Source organism: Platichthys flesus, chromosome 1, assembly GCF_949316205.1.
Source record: "Platichthys flesus chromosome 1, fPlaFle2.1, whole genome shotgun sequence".
NCBI classification, from domain to species: Eukaryota; Metazoa; Chordata; class Actinopteri; order Pleuronectiformes; family Pleuronectidae; genus Platichthys; species Platichthys flesus.
The window spans coordinates 10193592-10220145 of NC_084945.1; the positions used below are offsets into that span (position 1 = coordinate 10193592).

The following is a 26554-nucleotide window of genomic DNA, read 5'->3' on the forward strand; positions in this document are numbered from 1 at the left end:
ACATCCTCATAAATATTCATTTGATTGTATCAGCGGAATAGAACCTGACTGGCCGTTAGTTTTACAGGAAGGAAACATGGTAGTTAAGCATGTGTATGTGAAGGCGTTAACCATTAAACCACCAAAGGAGTACAAGTACCCAAGTTTTCCATCCAATTTAAAGTCCCCTCACACCTCTCACAGGGAACACACACATCCTCTGGAGAAGGTAAGACACAAAACCTTCTGTCTGATATGGGTGAAATTCTTTGAAAGTACCTTCTGGCTGTTTTTATCATTGTCATCCTCTTTTATTGTTGAGCTACAGTGTGTGTGAAGTCTGTTGTTGTGTAGTTTTGTTCTTTGAAATAGAGTTAAAGAAGAATATAGGGCATTACTGCTACCATTATTGTGATTTGTGTTATTGTGCGTGGAAAAAGAGTTGTATCTATAAATGTGTTTTATACAAATAGCTGCTTTACTTACAAATCGGATCAGCTTTGTTATTTTCTCATGTGCTACTGACTGACTCATTTTTTAAAGGTGGTTATGCATTAAAATCGGACTGTGGTCCACGTTAAAAACTTTGAAATCTTTGCCTATGAAAGTATTCCATTGTTGGTGAATCAGTAACGGGGCAGGAATTGTGTTGCTTGTGGGTTTGAGGCCATTTGGTTTGAAATGCTGTGAATATGCCACATTCACAGAGGCTCATGGCGAACACAGGAGCCACGCCGATGCTGATCCTGGCTCTCATAGTAAGATGCTGCCATTAAAAAACACACACTTTAAACTGTTATTCAGTCATTTACAAGAGCATGTTACTGCACGAGCAACATCACTAAGACTTAATTTCATATCTCGTTTCACAGCTGGTGATACTTTACACTTTAGCACCGTGCTCTGGGGCAAATGTTAAAATCGGTGTCCCTGAAAACTACGATGGTATTTTCCCATGGTATCTAGCCAAGGTAAGAACTTTCAATTTACTTGAATCGACCCAGCAAATGTTTGAGATATTGTGCTTTTTGGTAAAATATTAGATATGCAATCGTTGTGAGTTTGTTTTAAATCTTTTCCAGCTAAACTTGGGGGAGGGGTTAGAGCATAGCTAAGTGCCAAATCACTAAGAGCTGAATTTGTTGACATTTTTGTCTGTCTGCTATTTAGCAGGATAATGCAGAAAAATTATTGAACGCAATACCAGAAAACTTAATGGAAGGATGCGGGATGGGTCAGAGAAGAATCCATTTGATTTCAGTGAAGAACTCGGTCAAGGGAAAGATCCAGGGATTCGTTTTTCACATTTATTGTGAGATAGGGCGTTTTTTCACGTTTTAGCTAACTTTGTAAATTTCTCAAGGGAACAATAAATGGGTCTTCATGAAAAATGTTTAAGGGACAGATGTTAGTCAGTGTGTGCAATTTAGTGCAAATCGAAATAAGAAATTGGGAATTCAAATGTCGATTTTTGGGCCTTAGCCGAGATATGTATTACCCGAGTGTCCCTCTAGATGTTATATTCGTTATATACTAAGTAAGGATGCAGGTTACATTACATTTCGACATGTTGGCAGTAGTTCTATTTTAGATGATAAATGAATACTGTTTGTGATGCTAAGAATAAATCAGGTGAATGAAAGCATCTTTCTTCAGCCTTTTGAGCCAAGACCTTCATGGCTCTATGGTGAGCAAGTGAAAATAGAAAATTGTCTCTTTTTCTCTAGCCCTCAAGGTTTGAGATGTACGAACATGCTGCCGTCATTTCCCAGACTATAATTGGAGTGTTCACAATGGTTCTCGGGCGTCACACTCAGCCTCTGCATGCAGCCGCACGGCAGACGGGGCGGATTTGTTCGCCCGTGTCACTCAGGCAGCCTTTATGGATCGTGCTGCAGCATGAATATCTGGCACTTTAATTAGTTGAGTTTAGAAGTCATCCCATTTTGTATGAAAGCCAGACGTATTGTCAGTCTTTTTGTCTGACTGATGTCATTAACACACTTTAAACAGCACGTTAATGGCCAGAGTGGAGGAGTGGGATAATAGTCCTGCTCCTGAGTTATAAATGGAAAGGACACAATAATTGCGGCAGATTGGTTCAAGGTAAAAGCTCCTCATGCCGGTGTGTTCACTTGTCAGCTCTTCACTCATCATAGCTTCCATTTTAGCTTCTTGAATTATCACCTTATTTAACCTTTCAAAGTGCAGGAGCACAGTGAGAGTCGAACTTATCTTGTGGGTTACTGTGAAGGAGTTGTCCTGAGAACAGATCTGGATCAAATTGAAAATGTTTACGCTCCTGTGATATTTATATTTACCTGCACCAAGGAAAACGTTTCCATCTGTGTGTTTGCTTTTTAGTTTGCAGGATTATACAAGCACTTTTGTTTTTGTAAAAAAGGTGAATCTTGGTGCGGATCCAGAGCAGGGGGCCGATTCCCGATATATTCACTTTATTGAACATTACAAGAGATGATGTGTTTTCGTCGATTTCTCAGAGGATAGAAATTGTGAAAAATCCAACTGATATTTACAAGTGTCTGCGAATTGGTGCAGAACCAAATAAAAATCTGGATCTGGTGAATTTAAATGTTCTTTCACAAGGGGACTGTTTGCCCTTGTGGTGATGTGCCATTCAAGAGAAGTTTAAACCTCATTCAAAAAAATCAAATCTAAACTTCATCCCTGCTTATTCGAGCCTTGCTGCAAAGCATGGGCCTAGTGTAGAGGTAATTAGGTTATTAGTCAAAAGGCAAGGTGCAGGCACAAAGAGAATTTAAAGGAATACATATGGAATTGTTTTTACATTTCTCTTATTGTAAAAAAAAAAACATTGAAAAGATTGAAATCAACAATGTGTTGGCTCATCTTTTAATCCTGATTCCCTTCCAACCCCTAAGCCTGTTAATTCCTCCTGAAGACACAAACCATTACAAGTGGGTCACAGCTATTCAGTTTGAACAGCTCAGTCTTTTCCCAAACAGCCGGGCGATGTGGGTTCAGCTGTTTAAACAACAATAAGGTGGCAGCTGATTAATACACATTTAATGTACTAATGACTTTTTAAAGCAGCAGGACAGCATATGCATGTAAGTGGCCGTGTTAATGGTGATTAGTGCACATTAGGATATGCACGTGACTTGCTTTTAATCGGGCCACAAACCGTTTAATGAATGTTCCTCTCCTCACGGCAGCTCCACAGCCTGCCCAGTAATTACAGCGACCTGGTGCTGACCGGGGACGATGAGGGGATATTCGGCGTCGACGCTCAGTTCCTTTACGCCCTGAAACCGCTTGACAGAGAGAAGCAGCCGTCATACTCCCTGCAGGTAGCACACCACACTGTGTCACTAGTGGGGATTCTGTAAATATCTCAGTCTGGCTGGGGATATTTTCCGGAACTTGTACTTCAGACACCCCATAGTATTTGTACAGGAAATATGTGTGTGTGGCGATTTGAGAACACAGCAGGAAAATGTCCACGTAAAGCGAGCGGGTGTGTTGATTCACTTTCTCACAGGCAACAGATGCAAACTTTTCCTGTTGTTGTGAAAACGTCTGACTATGACAAACTCCTGCAAACTCCCCAAAATGTGTGGACACAACTTCCCAGGGTTGAGTCTGAGGGATAATCGCTCTTTGGATTGTCGTGATGTTCTCCCGCGGAAGGCTCATGCGCACCACTTCCATGCGGGGGCTATTTAAAGATGCTTTGTGTTTGTGCGTGCAGGTGTCCTTCAGGGCCTCGGTGCACAGACAGAGCTTCACTGTCGAAGTGTGTGTCATCGACAAGAACGACAACGTGCCCACTTTCCTAGGGGAGAGCATGCGAGGCAGCGTGCAGCTCGGCCTCCTCAAAGGTACGAGAACCTCGAGCCCTGACGCGACCGTCTGACTCAGTCTGGGCCAGTCGATTCAAATTGAATGTTAAACTCAGTATTAATGGAAAAAATGATGTGGCGACGTAGAACAGAAACATTTCTATCACTCTAAGAAACACTTCTCTGCAAACTGCTACAAGGCTCAGCAACCACATGGGCTCAGATAGGACATGACTGACTCTGCACTCCCCCCTCAGGGATCCCATTCATGCAGGTGGAGGCGCTGGATCGGGACGACCTCGACACTGCTCATGCCGACCTGCGGTTCAGGCTCATGGAACAGACGCCCAGGATTCCCTCCAGCCAAATGTTCTCCATCGGCTCCATCACTGGAGAGGTCTCCCTCACTGAGGAAGGTCAGTCCCAAACAGGGACAGAGGAGAACACCCTACACCTTGAGGCTTTCTCATGTCTTGTAGTAGCTAATTACTAACCTTGCCACAAAAAACAGCCAACTAGCAATTTGCATTTATTCATATCAACCAATGAGTAACAAGAAATAGTTTTGCAGCATTGTCCGTAATGAAGCTCAGTATTTATACTGGTCACATTTCTTTAGGAAACAAGTTGAATGTGCTCTAAATATCAAAACTGTGTTTGTTTATGTAAAAGTAAGTGAATTATCAATTTACTTCAAATGTAAAATACGGTTATTAATAGAATAGAATACAATAGAGCCATTCCTGCAAACACAAAAGAAAACAAAAAGAGGTGCTTCTGAAGTTTCAGAATGGTTAAAATCTGAAGACACAAAACAGTAAATGGGGCGAATAAATAGAAATAAAAATAGAAGATTGGCTCTGTCAGTGCACAGAAGGGATGTTGCATTTGAAACAGACTGCGCTTAACAAAATGAACTCACATAATACCTACTAGTTTTAATCACAGTGGTTTTGAAAACATAATTGGAAAAAGGAGAACATTTTCAAATCTGGAAAATGAAAAAGCTTCAGTCATGCATCCTTATTTCCTTAGATATTTCAAAGGGTTTATTTATTTGTCATGCTTACTGTGTTTTATATATGAAATGTGATACAAATAATATCTTGTGATGAGACACAACATGATGGACTTAGACTTGATTGGCCAATAACAGTTCATTTAATCACATGTGCATACAGAACACACACCTACACACGTACACACACACACAGATATACTCAAGACGCAGTAAAGTCCTGTGTGTGTGTAGCCCTGGCTCGGTCCTTTGTTACGGCCTGGCAGGAGCCGGACGACTTTCACGCTCGCTGGTCCCTCGCCTCCGGCCGACATCTCCGCTGGTTTCCCTCAAATTACCTTCTTGATTTTCTTTTCTTAAGTGAGCTGTGACTAACGGTTAGAATTGCCATTGCAGTGGGTGTTTGTGCCATTTCTCTCCATCTGAGCAATAAGTTGGAAATGAAGTGATAAAAAAAGAACAGCACACAGGTGGCTCAGATAGGCAGCAGCGAGTTAAATGAAGCGGGTGATGTGTGAAATCAGTCACATCTTTTTCAGGGGAACTACAGCCAGAGACGGGTCTCCTTGTTTTTCCACAAGTCTTCACGTCTAGTTATTTGAGTGTTTCTTGAAAATGGGTTATTTTCCGTTGCGTCAAATACAGCACTGATGTTTTCGTAAAAGAGCTACATTCTGAAATAAAGTGATTTTGAAATACAGAGTTCTTGTATTGAATTCATCCCCCTGTGACCACCAGGAGCCTCCACTCTGGACCCGGAGATGTGCGGCCGTTACAAGCTCTCGGTGATGGTGAAGGACATGGCCGGGAAGGCCAACGCTTTCTTCACCACCGGCATCGTTACCGTTGAGGTGACAGGAAACACCTGGGCATCCCCGGACCCGGTGCGACTCCAGGAGAACCTGCCGGGCCCCTACCCCATCCCCATCTCTCAGGTGCGTGCCACGCAGACACACAACAACCTCGAGCGTTTTCACTCATCTTCATTGAAGCCACTTTTACTTATTTTAGCTTTAATCGTCCAAGCAGCTTTGGGTAAGTGCGGGACGTCGTGTGAATGCAGTTCCGACTGTTATCATATTGAGATTAATCAAATTCTGTCAATAGCCTGGACTGAGTAAAGTGGCATCACGTTGCCAGTTGCTGTTTTTAGAGCCTCTCGGGTCCTCCTAAGTGACCAAACGCTGAATTATTGATGCTGTGCAAATGCCATGGATCCTTTCAGGCTACTGAGTCACTTCAACTCCCATGACCACCCACTCTCCCACCCACTGACCACCACTCAGAGCGGTTTGATTAAAAAGCAGCTTAAGAGCAGAATTCACCCAGATACTGTTTTAATGTCCAGTTAAATAAATGATGTTTCAAACACAGAGGAATTTGTTTCAGACTCATAAACAGTGAGAATATGTAGCAGGCTGCTCGATACCTCAAGTGTCAAAAAACCTTCACATTTGATTGGTTCATTAATTCATTCAGCAACTTAAAAAAATGAATCAGCAACTACTTTTATTAATAACTCAAAAATTAATTTAAATTTTTCCAAGCAAAAAAGTCAAACATGATTTGGTTCCAGTTTCTCACTTGTGATAATTTCCTGCTTTTCACAAATTTATGAAAATGATTTTGTTTCCACCCTGCATGCCAAAGTTTGTTTGTTTGCTACAAACAGAACAATGGAGGAAGCTACAGCCATAACGATGGTGATGTTGTGAGGATATGGGCACATTGTCTGTTCACAGAACTTTTTGGATGTTCTCAAAATGTTCCCACGCCCACAGACTCAGTGTCTGTTCCTTCGAGGACCAACTCCAAACTAAAGTGTTGCCTGACGATATCTGATCATCAATCTGGTTCAAATTGATCTCGTAAAGCAGCTAACTCTGTTGCTAGAGGGTTTTCTCTCAGCTTCCTGTAACACACAGGTCTCTGTGTACGTCCACCGGGCTTGTCTAACCCCTGGCTCATCATTATACCCATATCAGCTGCATGTCTATAAATAACTTAATAGCCCTCAGAGGTTTTTCCTAACACGTGAAGTAAAGAAAACTAAATGGCCCATGGCGGTTGTGCTTTTTAAAGAAATCTTGAAATGCGCGGACTGAGCGGGTGAGACAGAGAGTCGTGTGAAGTCGATGAATTAAAAGCAGCGTGCGGGTTCTGCTGCGAGTCACAGTGGCCAGTGGATACATCACATTACCTCCCCCTCCTCCTGTCTTCTCCCACCTCCCCCTCACTCGCCCTCAGCCTCTCATCTCTCCTGTTCCAACAGCCCCTTCCACCCACCGCACATGTGTGGATTTACAAGCGTGGGCACATTGGATTATTTTTTTTGTTTGTCATATTTTCAATGGGCGAGTGGAAATCTACCAAAAACAAAAAAAAATGTGTCTTGCAAGTTGAATTCCCTAACAACGCTTCAGGACAGATAGTTTTGTGGCTCATTCATTAATCATTTTGATATTAATAAATGAGCGTGTTAGCAAATGAGGGTGTGTGATGGTATTTTGCTGAGATTGTGTATCCGCTTTCTGTTTTAATTTAAAAAATGTGTAACAGGAGTGAGAAACAAAGCCTCTATTGTTCCATGTCTGACTCAATCATATAAAACCATTTAGATACAGCCATCCCATCTGTCCTCACCCTGACTCTGAAACCGGATTAGGTGAACGTGGATGTTTACTTGGGGGAAGCCTCATCTCGCCCACTCTGAGTGATCGTACATGCTGCGCTCCGTGGGTGGTGGGACTCACCGCTGCGATGACACACACAGATACAGTCTTGTTCAGACACACACACTCCGTGGATCTCTCTCCTCCCTCCGCTGCTGCCTCGGATAAACGGAGCGGTCAAGTCCACGTCCGCTCATCTGTGACAGATGTTGCGCCCACACTGTCCTCGGTGTGACTACAGATGCTGGAATGAAATCTGCTGCTCAACGTGCTTTTCTGCATTCCTGCCGTCGTCTGCCTCTGTGTGGAAATCAGTCATGAGCCGAGATTGATGTCGAGATCAATTTGACTGATTCTGCAGCCGGAGCAAAATGAGCTCTGGGTTTGATTCCAAATGCGAAACCGAGGCATTCGCGATGATAGGTTTGCGTCACCGGGGCTCGGGAGGTTAATTTGAATCTCTTATCTATCGCATGTTTCTGATTGCCTGCCTAAAACCTGGGTTATTTAATGTAATCAGTGGAACAACTTGAACTTAGTAATGCAATCCATTGAGACTTTGGAGGGGAAGAGAGTCCTCAGAGCCTGAGAATGAATGAGTCAAAGCTCTTAACCGCATCAGTTTTAGCAGTCTAATGAAATCTGATTATTTGCTACAGGATTGGTCCGAGCCCCGCTAGACCTTCGTCATGGCCTCATCACCAGCTTTGAATACCACGACTGATACGTGCATCATCGATACCCTTCAGCGCACGTTACTCATCAGACATGATCTGACGTCGGTGTGAACACCAGGCTGCTGTAATCACGACTTTCTCCACTCTGACAATAGATCAGATGATTGTGTATAATGTCAAAGGCCTCACTCATAATGTCAAGTCCTCAAGTCGACTCCGCTCTACAGAACAATTAAGCTTCTTTCAGCTAAGTGCTTTCCCGCCTCCTCCATGTTATTAGTTTTGACGAAACAAACAAAAAATTAGAAACAAAAATAAATCTTCCTCAAAGAGATTTTCTGTCAATTTAAGACACTGTATCACACTGTTGTTTGCTTGTGTGCTATTTTTGTTTTTGGTTTCAATTAATTATTTGATGCTATAAAAAATGTGTTGTCATGATTGACAGCTGAGACTGACTTGTGACTGGCCAAGCATGTTGTCTTGACAGGACCTCGCGGCCGCGGGTCCGTCCCCTGATCGCTGAGCTACTGCTAATAGACTCTACTTACACTTCGAGATATTTCTGGCTAGTTGGAGGAAGCAGAGATGTGTCGCTGAACCTTGCATACAGCTGATGGTTCATTCTCACTCCGAGAAGCTCTGAAAACTCCGTGTAGGCTCATTTGCTGAACCTTCGCTGAGACAAACAACGGACAAAGATATAGCTGATGAGGAAAGTTTCCCATTTAGCTGACAGCTAACAGAAAAGTGACTCCAAGTAAATCAGATTAAGCTCTGTATCTGCTGAAGGTGTAAATAATCTGTTTGATGGCCTCGAGCTTGTTTACACTGCCCCCAAGAGGCAAACCCCCCAAAAAATCAGCATCATTAATGATAATTTCTCAGAGGGGACATATTTTGAATGCTAGCACTCTTTTGCCGAGAGATATTTAGTGTGTTATTACTAATTACAATGAAAGGTAGCAAATAAGAGGCGATGACAGCCAACCCTTGGGACTTTTTCCTTGACAATGGACAAAGCAATCATGGAATTATCAAAATAGTAGCAGATTAATTTGCTATCGATTGGATCCATGAACAGCGAGTGTCATCAGCTGCAGGGCATCCTGCCCTTTTTGTGTAATTCAGCAACTGCTTACTCTCTGCAGCGCCTCCGAGAAAAGCACACACGCAGAAAACCCTCTTGAGGCAGCCCGAACTATAGAGGGGGACGGAAAGTGCTCTGCAGATCCGAACACTGACGGAGGCAAAACAGATGACCTCACAGTTGTTTTGTACAGAACTTTATATAGAGCAGACAGTGTTCATCAATCAGCTCTATCAACATATAACTTCTGAGGTCCAGAAAACACAGCATAACACTCGGAGGCGGCCAGCTGCATTGAAGTGGCTTTGTGTATACAAGAGCCGAGCATTTGGGCAGCCATCTCCAAAACAAGGGAGGAGTGTGTGACAGTGAGCTGAGCAGATACACATGCCCTGGGTGTGCATCAGCTGTGCCGTGACCGGGCTCCTCTCCTTGTTGGGTGCTGTTTGATGGCGACCATGGGTCCTTTCAGCTCCACTGAACAGTGCTCTGTCAAGGGCTGTAAAGCAGAGTGGAAAATCCCCTTCAGCCTGCATAGTTAGTTTTGGCCGAGCTCTCTGTTCCACATCATTGTCAGTGCATTTGGATGGCTCCTTATCGTGTAAACAAATGGTTGCTTAGCTTTGTACTTACGCGTCGTGCAGGTCCTGCTGCAAAGCTGCACAGGTTTATGATATATTGTTGTACTCAGATAAATAAAACCTTTAATAACATGATAGAAAAAAAAGCAAGGTTTACCACACTTGTATAATCATTTTTTTCTGTTTTCATAACTTTGTGTTTGTATGTATGTGTGTGTGTATGTAGGTCAAATGGAGTGGAAGTCAGGCCCAGTACAGTCTGGACGGGGAGTTCCCAGAGATGCTCTTCACCATCAGCAGAGAAGGAGTAATTTATCTCAATGCTCCTCTGGACAGAGAGACCCAAGACCAGGTCTGTGCAGCTGCAAGCAAAAACACCTCCAGTGCCCAGTAATGAATGTGCTCACGTGTTTACTGTTGAACCTATCTAAACATTAGAGCTGTAGGGCTTCACGGCTCCTTCAGGACATGCACAAGCCCTTATTCATATCTTTGAATATGTAATACAAACATATCTGTCCACATGGTTAGCTTGATTGAAAAGCTCTTTATTTACAGGTCCTCCCAAGATGCTCGCTAATAAATCCAACGGAGCCACACCGATTTTATCCACTTTTTAATTATTTGCAGCCGCTGATGGCCCAGAGCAGGATCATGGATTAATATGCCAAAGAAAAACAACATCGAGCGTCACATGCAATTGCACTAATCAATATCTCATGTTGTTCATGAAAAGAAAACTCAAATTTACAAACAGCTTATGAATCTTAATGATTTTATTAAAGGACCTTTGAGCACAGAGAACAAGCTATTTTTATACTGAACAGGGGTGATTAAGGAGAGAAAACTGAAGAGCAGCTCTGTTCCTTGAACATATCCAGCCTCTGGCACAGTATTATAATTCTATTATGACAAGGGTTGTAAAACTATATGTTCCAGTTCAAAAGTTCCTTGCTTCAGACTAACAGAGAGGTCAATATTTGTTGGTTTTACTCTTGGGTTGTGAACACAAGTGAAGCCCCTGAGAGCCCTGAATGGCTCAGTGAACGGTACATTCTGGCACAAATGCTCAAGTGGTCAAAGAACAACACGGACTAATACATAATACTGAACTACACCAGAGGAAGTGATTATATTTAAACCAAAGTGTCGGGCACACCGCACTTTCTGTTTTCTGTAGAGACGTAGAGGTTGAAAATCCATTATCAGCCTGATCAGCTCTACTGATTTAGTGTTCCCAAACATTCTACTAAAGAAATGGCAATAGACCATAATGTATTCAAGCAAAAGCAAAAGTACCACATTAACATGTCTACTTGAGTAAAAGTCATTAATTGCTCTTGAATATACATAAAGTATCAAAAGTTAAAGTACTTGGAGAGTGTGTTTCCTATTCGCTAATGCAGTGGTCTGATTCTCGGGGATGGTGTATTTGCTGCTGCTGGTGAGCTATGCTTCTGGAATGAGGCGGGGTTTAATGTTACCGCTCCACTCTGATTGGATCAATGGACCAATTTCCCTTTTGTAATCAATTATGGTAAAAAATATATAGAAAAAACATTGAGGACATATCACGCAATGTTTTGTAAAAATAGTAAGTACGTATTTTGGCTGATATATGTTGACGAGTAAAAGTAAAAATCACCTGAAACTAAAGCTACTTAAGTTAAGTACAGATACACTTACATCCCAACTGTTGCTGACTTTAATAATAGAAAAGATAGCATTAGTTTGTATTCATGAAAATGTCACTTTCCATGATATTTTAATTGATTTAAAGAAGAAAAAGAGGAAAAGGTGAAGTAGAGGAACTTTTTTCTATCCTGACTAATTGAAAGGTTCTAGATCCATCACACCAAGAATGATTGATAATCCATGGATGTGTTGAAGAGCCTCTTGTCTGAACACAGCTCCATCAGTCAGGCTGTGAACTTCCTGAGTGATGGAGCCTGTGGAGCCTTTTCACAGCGTAAGCTTCATGCATCCGTCTGCCAGGGGAGAACAAAGTGATGAATGTTGTAGTGCACTTTCACTTCCATTCATCCGTCCATCCGTCCATCCATCCACTATTAATCAGTCCATCCATCTACTGCAGGATAACTTTATCTTTTACATTACTACCTCTATTTCAATATAATAATATAAGAGCTTTAACAATCAATAACAACAAAAAACAACAACAAAAAACGGTGTTTGTCCGTTTGTCCTGTCAGTTCCAGATCAGCATCGTGGTTGAGCGTCCCGACGGAAGAGAGATCGCCAAGCCCGTGGAGCTGAGGGTGATGGTGGGCGACGCCAACGACAACAGACCCACCTTCCCACAAGCTCAGTACCACACTGTGGTGAAGGAACTGGCTGCTCGAGGTAACTGGCCGGTTCCTCACCAAACAATTGGAAAGGTTTTTGTAGAAATTGACTCACTGCATGAAAAGCAGTACTCACATGTTTTAATGTGTCTTTAATTACCCAGCACCCACATAATAGAACGTCATAATGAGGCTTCTGAATAATGGTAATGGTCACATTGACTCCATAATGGGAATATTGTTCACAACAAGGCAGAGAAACGCTGTCTAGAGGCAACGCGGCAGTGATGAAAAGGCCCAGAGTGCCAGATACCTTTTGTGAAAGGCGAGTGGGAGTTTTGCCAGGACACAGAGGGGAAAGCACCATCGCTGTTGCCCGTGCTCATAAAAAGCACATGGCGTGTTATGACAAATAAGGTCCCTCCATAAAAGCTTTTTTGTTGACGCTCGAGAACGGATGATTCTGGGAAATGAATCAGCCAGGACAATCTGTTAATCTAAATGAAATCGCTGAGTGAGGATTAAAAGAGACAGCTATTGTTATATCCATCCTCCCCCTGATTCTAATTTGGTGTGTTACTGTATCTCCTTGCAGAGAGAAAAACTGTTTAGGTTCCTTGGCCGTGCACAGACCTGGGAAAACTGGGATGAAGTGTGTTGTATGTCAATGACAGTTGACCAAAAAAATGAAATAATTTTAATTTATCCATCGTTTTTCTGTTGTATCCCAAACCAGGGACAGAAATCCTCACAGTGCAGGCAGCCGACAACGACGATCCCAAGACGGACAACGTGCGGATTTTCTACCGTTTAGTCGGGCAAATTCCAGAGAGTCCTCGTGCCCTCTTCAGAGTGGACCGTGACTCTGGGGTCATCTCGGTCCAAGCAGACAGTATGGAGGGCACAGCACCGCAGTACACTCTCACCATCACAGCTGAGGACGCCAAAGGTGACTACGCATCATTTTTAAAGCCATATTGAATTTAACAACCTCACCTTAACCCTAAAGAAATTAACTGTGACTTGCATCTTTAGGCAAGTGGGCTGGTTTTTCCTCTTTTTTAAGTAGAACATCTTTTTATTAACCCTAGAACTGGCCCTTTATGTTTAAATATTCCATATTTACATCAGGACTGGGTCCTTTCTATAAAGGCAGCCATGTTAATTACAGTAGCCCAGACTGGACTAGTTATGATGACTGAAGGTTACCCCAGGTTCTCCTTCATGTTTGGAAGGGAAGGGTATTCAGCTGCAACATGCAACTTCACCACTAGATGTCGCTGATTTCTACACCCTGAGCCTTTAAACAACAATCGTTATGAGGAAATTGTTATAAACCAGTTGATTCATAAAGCAGCAGCTTTGCTTCAGAGTATCATAATGCCATGCATATGTAAAATAGCTTTCATAATAGAAAAGCTGATTAACCTAGTGGGCGACTGCGTCAGTGGCTTCAATGATGCTACGTCGTCCAGTGGATGTATGCTAGCCTCTGGTCGGGTGACAGATGATGATGTCCACATGACTCACGGATCGGGGTGGGGGGGTAGGCACTGAACCTGAGTCACTAACAGACGCTGTGATGATGTCCCTGGCAGGTTTAAACAGCTCCTGCACTGTTGTTGTGACGGTGCAGGACGAGAACAATAACCCGCCAGTCTTCTCCCGACATGAGGTACGCAAGCACGCTGTTCAAACCCACTGACACACTCACTCACGCTCACAAGCACACGTAGCATTCAGGACAAGATAAACGATGTGGTTGAAAGAAAAGACTAAAGCTAAACATCACAGGCTGTAATAAGTGGCTATTGGACTGCAGACTGTGAATCTACTCTGCAGGTCACTGATCTAATTTTCCTGGCGGGGAACTAAATATGTCTTCTAATCTCTGGCTTATGGCGATAGGACCGTGTTATTGGAGGAGTTTTATTCAGTTCTTTGTACTCACAAGTGGATCCTGTTATCAGAGTCTAATCTCATGAGGCTTTCTTTGGAGACTATTTTCCACTCATTAATAAATGGCCAAATCTTCATAATGACGACATCCAGTGCCATTAGCGTGGTAGACAGTTATGTAAGAATCTGAATCAGATAATTCTTTATTTCAGTGGTTTGCTGGAGTACCCAAGTTCTCAGATGGACTCTATTTTCAAACTATTTTTAAATCAAATCAAATTTATCTGTATTTCCCCTATTGACAAATCACAAGTTGTCTCATAGGGCTTAAGAAGGGGCGAATTCTTCTGTTTTTAACCCTCAACAAGACTGAGGAAAAACTACTAAAAAACCCTATTACCTGGGGAATAAAACGTAGAAACCTCCGAGGGGGCCACATGTGAGGAGTCCCTCTCCCAGGACAGACAGAAGAGCAGTCAATGGCGCGTGTAACTGAACACATCAGCAAAAGCCAGTGAAGCAAGGCGTTGCAGTCCTCGTTTCGTTGCAGCTGCTAGTATATGAAAGAACAAAATAGGCTAAAGATAGGCAATTATAGAAAATCCCCTCAGTTCCACCCACATATATAATAGAGGAGAGAGAACAGTCACGAGGGTTGATAGTTAGGTGGGAGAGCCATCATGCTGCGATAATGGGGAGGCAGTCTCTGGCTGTTCCTTACGTCAGACTGCGGTGACACTGAAAGATGTTTGCGGACATTATGAGCTGTGAAGGAACGTTTTAGTTTGACGGGGGAGAGAGAGGCACCGCTTTTAAATGTAACAGCGGAAATTGGCCGCAGAGCTTCGGCAGGACTGTCCAGACCAATAACAGGAGATGTGATAAAAGATTCAAGAGTTTTTTTCTTTGACAAAAATATCTGTCGCCTTTGTGTCGTTATTACAAACCAGGATTTTAATTATATGCCTTTCAAGCAAACAATTGTTTAAGCTGAATGCTTAGATGTGTTCGCTCAGATAATGGCCAACACACACACCAACACACACACACACCACAAACACAGAGGTGGAAAATGCTCTTGAGCGGGTCACGCCTGAGTAGTGCAGCTTTTTCCATGCCGATGTGAAGGCAGCGCTATAGGGGGGTGATGTGGGAGGCGAGTGGTGACAGGGCTGGGTTCAGAGACCCTGCTGATGGGGCAGCCAGATCAGAGACTGTGGCTGCTTCACCAGAGGACATCTGTGAGTGGTAGATTAAACGGCTGTCCAAACACACAGAGGTGTGTGAATAAAGGTCACCTCACGCCGGGAGGGCAAGCCGGGGCAAACGTAGACTCACATGCAGTCACTTACGGCAGACTTATTGATGCGTGACTTATTGATGAGGACAAAATGACAACAACAACACAGAGTAGCTGAAACATACTGAAATGAATATTTAATATTATGATTCAGTCTCTCCTGCAGTTGAATAAAACATATGTTCTCAAACTACCTTGCCTCCAGTATTGCAGCTCTCTGTAAACCTACTTTTCAGGGATATTTTCGTCAAATGTATGAATCTGAAAAGAAGATTATCAGATGCATTGGTCCTGACTATGTGTTGGTTATAGACCACTGTTTAATCTGCTTAAATAATGGCTGAGTATTATTTTATTTAATTATTAATACATAAACTCGAAAAGTGTTAATGCTTATTATAAAGTTCAAAAGAACACATTAATATATCACACAGTTAAAACAACCTAATATAGAAAAAAAAGCAGACTGCACAGTCTACATTTTATAGTAGTTATTGCCAAAAACATTTATTGCAGTGTAACAAAAAAATATATTGACGCTGTTTGTTTTGATTATAATTTATATCCATAGTTATGCTCAGTGATTGTATATTTTCTGTCTCTGTCCCAAACAGTATGGGCCCTTTCACATCCTGGAGGACGCCCCCGTGGGCACCACAGTCACAGCTGTGCTGGCAGGGGACGCAGACGTGCGAGGAGGAGACAGCTGGCAGGTGGACTACCGCTTGGAGTCTGGAAACGAGGAGGAGGTCTTTACATTAGTGACGGACAAGCAGACCAATGAGGTGTCACTTGTGCTCTCGAAGGTGAACAACACAAAACATTCCATAGTTTCTATAAACACAACATCACCGGACCTACAAAGATCGGGAAACTCTTGCTCAGTCCAAATTGCGATATGTTAATTAAATATTTTTGGGGAAATCCTGTTTAGAGATTGAAAGTGTACACACAGATTTTTTTCAACTCTCAGGGGCACGACTATAAATGTCTAGGACAATTTGGGGGCTTGTGTCTGTCCTCGGTGACTGTGCTGTCCAAAGAGGTCACGTTTAGGTCGAGTCATATCTGGGTTATTTGGGAGAATATCACAATACATCGATACTTTAGCCTCAAATAAAGAAAGAGTCAAGATGACAATGAACTGTTTTGTCCTAAAAATCTCTGCTGTCCCAGGCGGTCACCCTTTCAGCAGCCTATAATCCAGCACAGCATTTCAGGGATGCAGGGAGAATGTGTCTGTCTTCGTGTGGGTGTGCGTTTCTGTGTGTCTGTGTGTGTGTGCGTGTGTGTGTGTGTGTGTGTGTGTGCACTGTGGTGATCTGGTCTCTATAAGAGGGCGAAGCGGGAGCCAGGTTATTACTTTCAAACTCTCTGTGGGAGTTGATGGATGTGATTGAACTGTGAGTTGCACAAGGTCTGAGATGAAGCAGGAGATGTCAAAAAGCAAAAAAATGGATGTTGTTGCTCTACGACAGTTGCACACATGAAGACTCTCTTTGAGGAGCTGTGTTTAAAGCTCTTTCATTGACCTCGTGAAATATTCCTGTGACTAAATGTGCACCACTCGAAGGGAAACTGTTGTTTTATTTAGCACATGAGAAGAAATATAATAATAAAGCTCAAATCGAAATCTTTTGGAAGTAAAACCCCGGAGGATTCACACGCTCTTGAGCAAATCCTTTAATACGTCGTGCCAGAATGTGAGGTCAGCGCCACAAGGCAAACAAGTTTCATTATTAGAAATTACACACTGCTCACAGCCCATGAGTGAATAATTAGATTGTGGTGAACAATAATAGCAGTTTACCGCCCGGGCTCGAGGCTGCCCATTGAGGTAAATGTATAATGAACAAGAGGAAGTGAGGAGAATCGAATCAAGGGGAAAGAACTGTACACGTCAGACGTTTTACTATTTGTTAAAGAAAAACGAAATCAAACTTTACCAGGCTTTTAACACCTCAATTAATCACATAAATAAGAAACACAAATTCATCCATCACTCATCGGTTTAAAGTGCAAATTTCCTGTTTTAAGAAAATGAGTTGACCCCAAGTGAACCCAAGGTTCCACACGTATCTCAGTGGTAACTAGAATCACACCCAGTTGAGCCAGAGATCCACTAAGGCTGAATGAACCTACACACAATTGCCTAGGTCTTGTAGTAGAAATATAAAAGTAAAAAGATAAACAAAACTTGAATGGAACTTTGCGAGCACTTTCCTCCGCCAAGGCTGATCCGCCATGTTGCATTTACATGTATTGTAAACTTATACAATACTGCGAAATATCCATTCTCTGATACATTTGAAAGGAATATTTTTCACTGTACAGTCTGGATAGTAATTTTTTTATGAAGGTCTCTGATTTATTTCTCGGTAAACCAACAAAAATTTTACATTACCCTAATTTTTAAATATTAAAGAAAGAGAAAAAAATTATGCTGGATTAACCCCCTGATCCGGATCCATTCCAAACTTTGAAGGGTTCTTTCTTGGGTCATTCCCCAACCATCCAAAAAGTTGAATGTAAATCAGTGGAGCTGTTTTTTAGCAATCCTGGTAACATACAAACAAACAAATGCAGAGGAATATATAACCTCCTTGGTGGAAATAAAGCAAACATGGTGTAACCAACCGGACCCAAGTTTGAAGTCCCACAGCAGAGGGTCATAAGACTTTTATAAAAATGTAGTTTTTTTATCAAGTAGCCAGAAAGAAGTTCTCACTTAAATTGGCAAAAAATTGCCTTTTCATCAATGTTAAATTTGATTTTACAACAAAATGAAGGGGTCTGAAAACGTCTGTATTTGTTTTAAGGTTAAATACGTCCGCTCACTGGCACCTGTTCTGGTGGTTCAGATGACCGACCACAGCCTCCAGGGTCCATGCACATGTTCTGGTGCACTGACACACGCTGAGTAGTTGGATGCATCACTTCCAGTCACCAGTGGTACTCATGCACCCTCCAAGGCCTGTGTTTCTTCTCCTTGGCAACAGCGCAGCATGATGTGAGGCGCCGCTGGTTTAATCGTGTCTCGTTTTTTGTGGCCACAGAGAAAACGTTGGAGTAGAAAACCTGATGTCTCACACGCTCTCCAAGATGAGATCCATGGGATTACATTAAACTAATCTAATAAATAGGATATTCTGATAAATCATGACTCCTTTCTCTTCAATCTGTGGGTTTAGGTACTAATTACCAATGAATATCTACATACCACTCATTTTTTATTCTGTCCGACAAAGTCAACAGGTCCCACTTACTATTTTTAGTTTGCAGATTATATTATTTGAAATCTACCGCTCCTTATTTACCTTATTATCCATACTCCTTATTATTTATTGTTCATCCCAGACAAGCATTGAGAGTGGTACATGGCTAAACTCATGAACTTATAAATATAATTTATAGTCTTTTACAATCACCAATTCATGTATCAAATGTCCAGTAACGTCAACATCATTTTATATGAATTCCATTGTCGTACAAATCTATCGATACATCCGCCCTACACAGGGATATTCAGTGCTCTATCACGTAGCAGCCGTTGTATCATCATGGAAAATTAGTGACACACTAAATCAACATTTTTTTCCGCTGTGACTTCAGTGTCTGCTTCGTATCGGAAACGCAGCAAGACTCTGCCAGTGAAATCCTTTTTCTTGGAAGAAAAATAAAGAGAGTGGAAACAAGGGGCTGTGCCGGGTCCCAGATGACATGCTGTGTTTCTTTACTGCGTGGGTGTTGGGCTGTCTGTCAGCAGCCTTATTACAAGCACTTGATTCCACAGAACAAATTCAAAGGTTTGTCTTTGAATTTGTTTCTAGGAGCTGTAGCTCTGAGACGTTGAGTATCTTTGAAAAAAGCGATAATGTCATTAAATATTCGGGGGGGGGGGGTAATTTAGCCTATTGAAGAATGAAAATATTTTTAGGAAGCTTTTTTTGCCCCCATTTAATCCAATTGAGAATTCGCAAAAGAGGGAATCTACTGAGCCCCTGCAGGGTCGCAACGGGAATTCTTTTGAGGATTACTTTTGTGTTCCCTCATCATATATATATTGCTTAACCTTTCAATACTTTTGCCTGCCCTCCCAATGCGTCTCTTCTTCTCTTCAATCTGAGCCATACGTCCTCCATTTCCAGTCATCTTCTCACACCAAGAACTCTGCCGTGTGAATCATCTTATTGAATTTTCCATTGAACTTGGTTTAAAGTTTGCTGAAAGAGTATATATATGCTTCAATAGGCATGGTTTTTATAATTTGTACACTTGTGCACCCAATAGGGAAATGACGATGTTGCATGATGGGAATGGGAAACTATCAACCGTCTGGGTATTTAAATGGTAACAAAAATGTTTCTGTTTTGGGCGAATCCGGTCTCTCTAATGGGATTTCGTCACTTCACGGCTTTAATTTGATTTGCAGTCATAGATCATTTTTCTGTATAAGGTCATACTCTGTCCTCTGTGGGTGTTTTGCTTGTGGTCACAGGTGTTGGACTTTGAGCGTGAGAGCGAGTACATCCTGGTGCTCAGCGGTCAGAACCCAGTGGCTCTGGTCCGCGGACGTTACGGACCGGCGTCCACGGCCACAGTCGCTATTTATGTTGACGACGTGAACGAGGGTCCGATCCTGTCGCAGAGCCATTACGAGGTGACCGTCAGAGAGGGCGAGGAGCCGGGACGGGTCATCGCCACCATCCGAGGCCATGACCCCGACTCGCACCCCATCAGGTAAACCTTGGATGAAAACTGTATGAATGATCACTCGTGCAATAATGCAGCTCTAATTTGACAGAGACGCACTTGTTATTCTCTGCAGGTATTCTCTTCAAGGGGACACAAAGAAATACTTTTCAATAGGTAAATACTCTGGAGAGCTGAAAACTGTGCAGGCCCTTGACAGAGAGGAGAACAGCACGTACACCATGGAGGTCATTGCGGTTGATGGACGTAAGTTCACCTTTATTCTTTGTATTCATACTGAACAAGTGTTTTATTAAAGAGGTCTGGGCTTGTGCATGTTCTATTGATTCAACTAAATGTTATGCAGGTATGATTCAACCCATTAATACATGTATTTATTTGATCATTATTTTTCTTTCTACTGAATCATCTTTGTGTGAATCTCATAGACTGCTTTAAAGTGAGTGATTTGGTTGAACTGGGATGAACTGGGAGTCATCCAGTTGAATGATAAGCATCAGAACATCTCTCAGTACCCAAAAACTCACATTGATCTCACTCACAGATATCAGTTCCCTTAATATTTATTTATGTTTTTGCATAATGCAGCAAACAAATCCTGCTGAGAAACTCCGTCAAGGAAACTCCTTGGCGGAGTTTTATATCGACTTCCGGCCTCGACTTCCATCCCTCTGATTCTCACAGCATCTACTTTGATTTTTCAGGGATTAGTTTTAACAGGGATCATAACAACTGAGACATGGATTTGTTCTGTAGGCTTTGTTACCTTGGTGTGAAATTGTGTTGTCCACATCTCTTCCTATCCCCCTCAGGAAACTCGTCCTTATCCGCGTCCACCCTGGTGACAGTGCATATCCTGGATGTGAATGACAATAGCCCGGTGCTGGTTGGAGACTACTCCTGGAAGTACCTGTGTACTCCTCGCTGGGAGGACCAGGCGCTGGTGTTGGCCTCGAGGGACAGTGACGGACCTCAGCACGGGGGGCGGCTCAACTTCTCCCTGCGCAGTGATGCCATGGTTCGGCGGAACTGGAAGCTCACGCCGATTAACGGTGAGGTGAACGCAGACGAGGTGAATCCAGCCAGGATTATCAAGTCATGATGATAAGAGAGAAGAGGAGGGTCACTCTTTGTCAGGAGAATATCTGTGAAGATTCTCAGTCATCCAGGTCGTTGTATCTACGGTATGTTTGTGTGTGTTGGCATCTGGACTTGTTTCTTGAAGACGTTTCACCTCCTCCCAAAGAGGCTTCCTCAGTTCTAATGGACTAATGGCGCTGTTGGACCAAGCCTCACCCGGTGGTGGGGGGGGGGGGGTCAGTGAACTGACAGTTTAACATTAGTACTCTCAACAGAGGTACAGACCCACAGAAACTGAGAGGGGATGAGAGAGGTGAAACGTCCTAAAGAAACCCAAGCAAGTCCATTGTCCAACATACACAAGCACAATTTCTTAAGGTTTATCAGGGGAAGCCACTTTTCTACATTCATCATAATTAGAACAACTTTCTTATCAATTCTTAAAGTGGACTCATTGAATAAAAATATTTCATTCAATTTTGTACATTCTATAACGATGTCATGTTCTGTGTAGGTGATGGGTTTTCTCTCGATTCTCATTGGCTGCCACAGTTCATGCAAGATGACACTACGTGACGTCATTTTCTGACTTCACCACGATGTCATAGTGATGTCATTCCTGCCCTGTTCATACCAGATATGATCATGAATTAGTCATGTCTGTCGCTCCCACAGGATGCAGAGATCGTGTGATGAATCTTGATGTCATTCTCGGACTCCTTTGTGTTTTCCTCCTGATCTCACTTATATCCGCTCTGGATTGTCTCACTGACTCCCTTATTTGCAGAGATATCTTGGAAAATGCATTTCTTCTGACCTTGTTTATGTTGACCTTTACCTGATCAGCCCCGAAAGTGAATCAGCTGGAGAGTGTGAATATGGAATATTGCATTTACCAAACGTCCGTCCTCAAGTTCTATCTGTCACACAAACACACACAGGGACCGAAACATGGCCGTACTTATAGGGTATCAAAGTATTAATTATACTTAAATCGTGTACAAAATACTGCAAAACATGCATATATTCATCAACCCAAATAAGACCATAAATCCTGACCAGATCTGGTGAGCATGCAAAGTGAGCCGCCTGACATTTGCTCCTAAAATGACCGAGCAATAGAGAATTGAGTAGACATCTAAAACGTTCCATCATGTTCGATTTTCAAAATGACTTTCACATGGACATGTAGATAAATTACCCCTGCAGCTCGAAATGGTTTGTGTCTACTGGTTTGTTCAAAGTAAACAGCTTTAAGTCTGTATTGATAAGAATCTGCTTCTGGAGAGCGAAGAGAAAGTGAATTTATTGGAGAAGACAGATTATCAGGCAGCCACAAGGCCGAGCAATGTGACATCACCTATAAATGGATTTTCAAATGCAGCCTCTTTACTTATGCTTTCACTCACAGCTCATAGCCGTCCACGGGGAGAGAGTGAAAGAAACCGAGAGATGTGTCCCTGAACATGTGCCAATCGCCCTCTTCTATTTTTCTTCCTTTATAATTTCTCCAGCCCTGTCTGAGATGGGAAATATAATATTTTTGTTCTTTTTTCGGAAACCGCTCGTGTTGGCCTTATTTAATGTCAACCACTTACTGCCACTGACGTCTTATCATAATAAGTCATTCAAACAGCTCATCCACTTCCCTTCCTGTTTTCTTTTTTAAACCTCCTTCTTTCCCTCCCCTGTTCCTGTTGCTATTGATTGAGCCCGGCTGTAATTATATCATCTGTGTAATTTCTATGGCGTCACCGCTGGGCTCCTGCCAGCTAATGGAGGCTAAAAGAGGAACCACCCAGAATGCTTTGCACCTGATTTCAGCCAATAATGGCCGTATACCAATGATGTGCGCTTGTGCCAGTGTAATGTCAGCTGTAGGGTTGCCCGTTTGCGTGGCACAACCACAACCAGTGTGTGTGTGTGTGTGTGTGTGTTAGAGGGAGAGTGTGTGTGTGTGTGTGTGTGTGTGTGTGTGTGTGTGTGTGTGTGTGTGTGTGTGTGTGTGTGTGTGTGGGTGGGTGTGTGTGTGGTCGTGTGTGTGTGTCATCTCACGAATGTACTGTCAAGCCATAATGGGAGAGACTTGGTACATCCAGTCTGACACATACACATTTAATAACATTGCGATGTATAAATACTTTAGCCGGCCACAGATCCGCTCTGTGAAAATGTCTCATCAGAGGCTAAACAACGCGACGATGGAGGATAAAGACATTAGGCGTCTCTCGAGGAGCACGGCACAGCTTGTGCCTCCCCGGCTGACAAATAGAACATGAGGGGCAATGACGGTAAAGGTGTGAGCGTGGAGTTTAAGACCTTCAGATAAGAGTTCAAACAGCTTGATAAACACTTCGCTTACTGGACAGGGCTTTTACGTCACGCGGCCGGCCGTGTATTTTAGACCGATTTTCTTAGATAAGATAAAGGCTCACTCTCGACAGACCTCTCCATAAACAGCTCAAACCAGTCTCTCATGCTGTGTTGTGCAGAAAAGGGGTTGGTTCTTTTCCTCTTGCTAACAAGAATTGTAAAAGATTGTAAAGTGGTATGTGATAATTATTGACACAGGCTTCAGCGTTGCAGATGTAACAAAGAGTTTATATCTTAATTTAAAACCTTTTCTGATCAGTGAGCCTGGATTGTGAATAACAACTCGTGCTGCACAGGAGGCAATGCTGTTTGTGCATGTTTCTTTGGCCCCCAAATGGCAGTATCAGGAAATGTACACCTATTATTTCTCAAACATCATCGTCATCTTGTTTCTACTGTGTCCTGCTGTTCAGTCATTCTAAATAGGGGAGTTCTAAACCTGCCTGTTTGGAATGGACCGTTCCCTTGCTCTGTGGTGATGCTGGTTGCAGCTTTCTCTCTGAAACTGTGGAAGTGACCTGCAGTAATTGGTCGACGGCAAGTGGTGACCGGCCACTTAGTTCATGCAGCCCTGAAGCTTTTCATTTAAAGTTCGCTGAACACCGATTCATTTCAGTCTCCGCTGCCACCGAGCACTGGTCCCATGCTTACTCGAAGCTTATTAATATTGAACAAATTACTTTTCCAAATCACACCAAATTTAATACTGCTCTTCATTTGGCTCTCAACAATTCACATGCAAAGTCTGAAACAGATAAGATGAATGGTTTCCGAAATGTGAGACTAGTGGACAGATTATATGCAAGTGTGATCAAAATGTACCCCTCCTCCAAAATTTGAATTATTATCCAATAAAAATGTGAAACGCCTTGTGTCTATAATTGTTATATATTTATGAGAAAAATGTAATAATCAGTCAATTTCTATATTATTTATTTTTTACTTCAGATACTCACACCAACCTGTCCTTAAACATCCCCTACCTGTCCCCCGAGGTCTACACCGTGCCCTTCACCATTTCTGACAGCAGCTCCCCTCCCAGGAGCACCTTCATAAACCTGCCAGGTAAATGCTGACGCTCCTGCTGATGAGCCGAAGCGAGCGCGGGGAGGTGACGGGACAAAAGCGTACAAGAACAATCAATAGAGATCAAGCCCTGTGTGCCAGCTCGTCCTATAACTCTGTCCTAACGTGGCTTTACAAATGATTTTTTCCAGCTGCAGGCGTGTGATTACACAGCGGTCCTAAAACTGCGTTCTGCCTAACATAAGCTGCTGACACCTTATATACAAACCACACAACAGCACATAAGTTATCGTGCAGATAGATAAACTATGTAGTTCAATATAAGCTTAAGAGGTGTGAAGAGTATTGACCTTGCGTTTTAACTGCCTGTAATTTTACAGTTAAAACGGGGTGAGGTTCTTAAGCACCTCAGGGAGAAAAGTCACTAGTGAAGCATGTGTGAAAAACAAGCTGTCACCTCCAAATTGAGATTATGTTTGTGTGTGTTATTGTCAAATATATGAGCAGGAATGAAGATATGCCTCCAAAACACATTTTCCATTATTTCAAGGCCATCTGAAGTGTTTGAAACAAAACAAATCAAACTGTCCTGAACATAACACATTTTTCCAGTGGGTTATATTTCTTTTTTTTTTAATTAACAACTATGTTTTTGTGTGATGTTGTTCTTTTCCTGTCAGTGACAGTGTGTCCCTGCAACGTCAGAGGGAACTGCAAAATGGCTGCCAAGCGGTTGCACGGCATGCCAACTATTCAGTCAGCAGTGGGAATTCTGCTCGGCACCTTTGCAGTCATAGGTAAGATGCTTCGTGCTGACTCAGCGACTCACACTCAGTTCACAGACTCAACTTAGCAGGAACAATTGCATAAAAACTCTAGAGCAACTGACTTTGAGATTTGAGCTCATCTGGAAAATTTCAAGGACAATGTGCAGACTTCAGCTCATGTCTGAAAGCAGCTTTGGTGGCAGGCTGATACGAGATGATATAGATTTGACCGAGACTTCATGACACTGTGAATGTTCACTAGTAACACAGCAATGTTGGGAAATGTCCCGGAATATTTTAACAAAATTGTGTTTTTCTTTTATTCCAGGAACTATCCTCATTGTGGTTTTTGTGAGACTGTCCTACCAGAACCCAAAGACGCCGAGCGAAACAAACCAGGAGAGAGTTCCCCTGAAGATCTCAATCTAATTAGGATGATAGTGTTTTGTCCGTCCTGCTCACTGTCCTGGACGACAGGGCTAATGTAATAATGTTGCTTTTAGGGCACGGAATCCATCAAGTGACTGTGAATGTCTAAAAATGAATGTATAGTATATTTCACTTTGTAGCTTATATGTACACTGACCTAAAAAATAAAAATCACATAATAGTTGTGAGCTTGTCAAGATGTCAAGTGAATGCTCAGTGCTCATTTTGTATTGCTGTAGATCAGTATATGGTTCTTATTATATTGTATTAGGGAGATTTTTTAATCAAAGTCATTTTCTTTCATTATTGTTTTAGAATATTAAATTTAGTTGTAATTTTGTGAGAAAGTTTTTTGATGGAAATCATTAATGAACTGTTGAAATTAAAGTAATATTATTGCAATAAATTGCTTATGAAAGAAAATAGGGATTTCCTTCCTGTAATTTCACCATTTTTTTCTCTGAAAATATGTTGACGTTTCTCTCGGTGTTGAAATTATTCTCCAAAAGTTCTTCGTCTCAACTTTGGACATGATACACAATTGAAATATCCTGATATTCATTCATGTCATTGTATGTGGTCATATTAGCTGATCCTTGATGTGATATGATAAATATGCCACAGAGGGATTGTTGTAAAACCCTAAATTAGAAGAAACCTGCATGTAAATTCTGTCATATAATTGAATTTAATGTGATACCTCAACAGAATAAAAACATTTTCACACAAGTATCCTTTTTTTTTAAACTGTTTATAGACTGTAATGTTTCGAAGCACTCATACCTGCAGCTGAAGATTTGGTCGTCACCAGTTGATAGCA

General features: G+C 42.2%; 1 protein-coding gene across 1 annotated transcript; it reads left to right on the forward strand.

The window, feature by feature from the left end:
* Nucleotides 1–675: 675 nt before the first annotated feature.
* Nucleotides 676–26463, forward strand: cdh16 (cadherin 16, KSP-cadherin). The gene is made up of 17 exons (XM_062381919.1): nt 676–737; nt 852–950; nt 3177–3311; nt 3713–3842; nt 4061–4219; nt 5560–5756; nt 10068–10193; nt 12055–12205; nt 12884–13096; nt 13746–13822; nt 15961–16152; nt 19845–20086; nt 20175–20305; nt 20872–21111; nt 24461–24577; nt 25219–25335; nt 25634–26463. Exons 1-17 carry the CDS (start codon nt 693–695, stop codon nt 25732–25734), a joined length of 2472 nt encoding a protein of 823 aa, XP_062237903.1. The 5' UTR covers nt 676–692; the 3' UTR covers nt 25735–26463.
* Nucleotides 26464–26554: the final 91 nt, after the last annotated feature.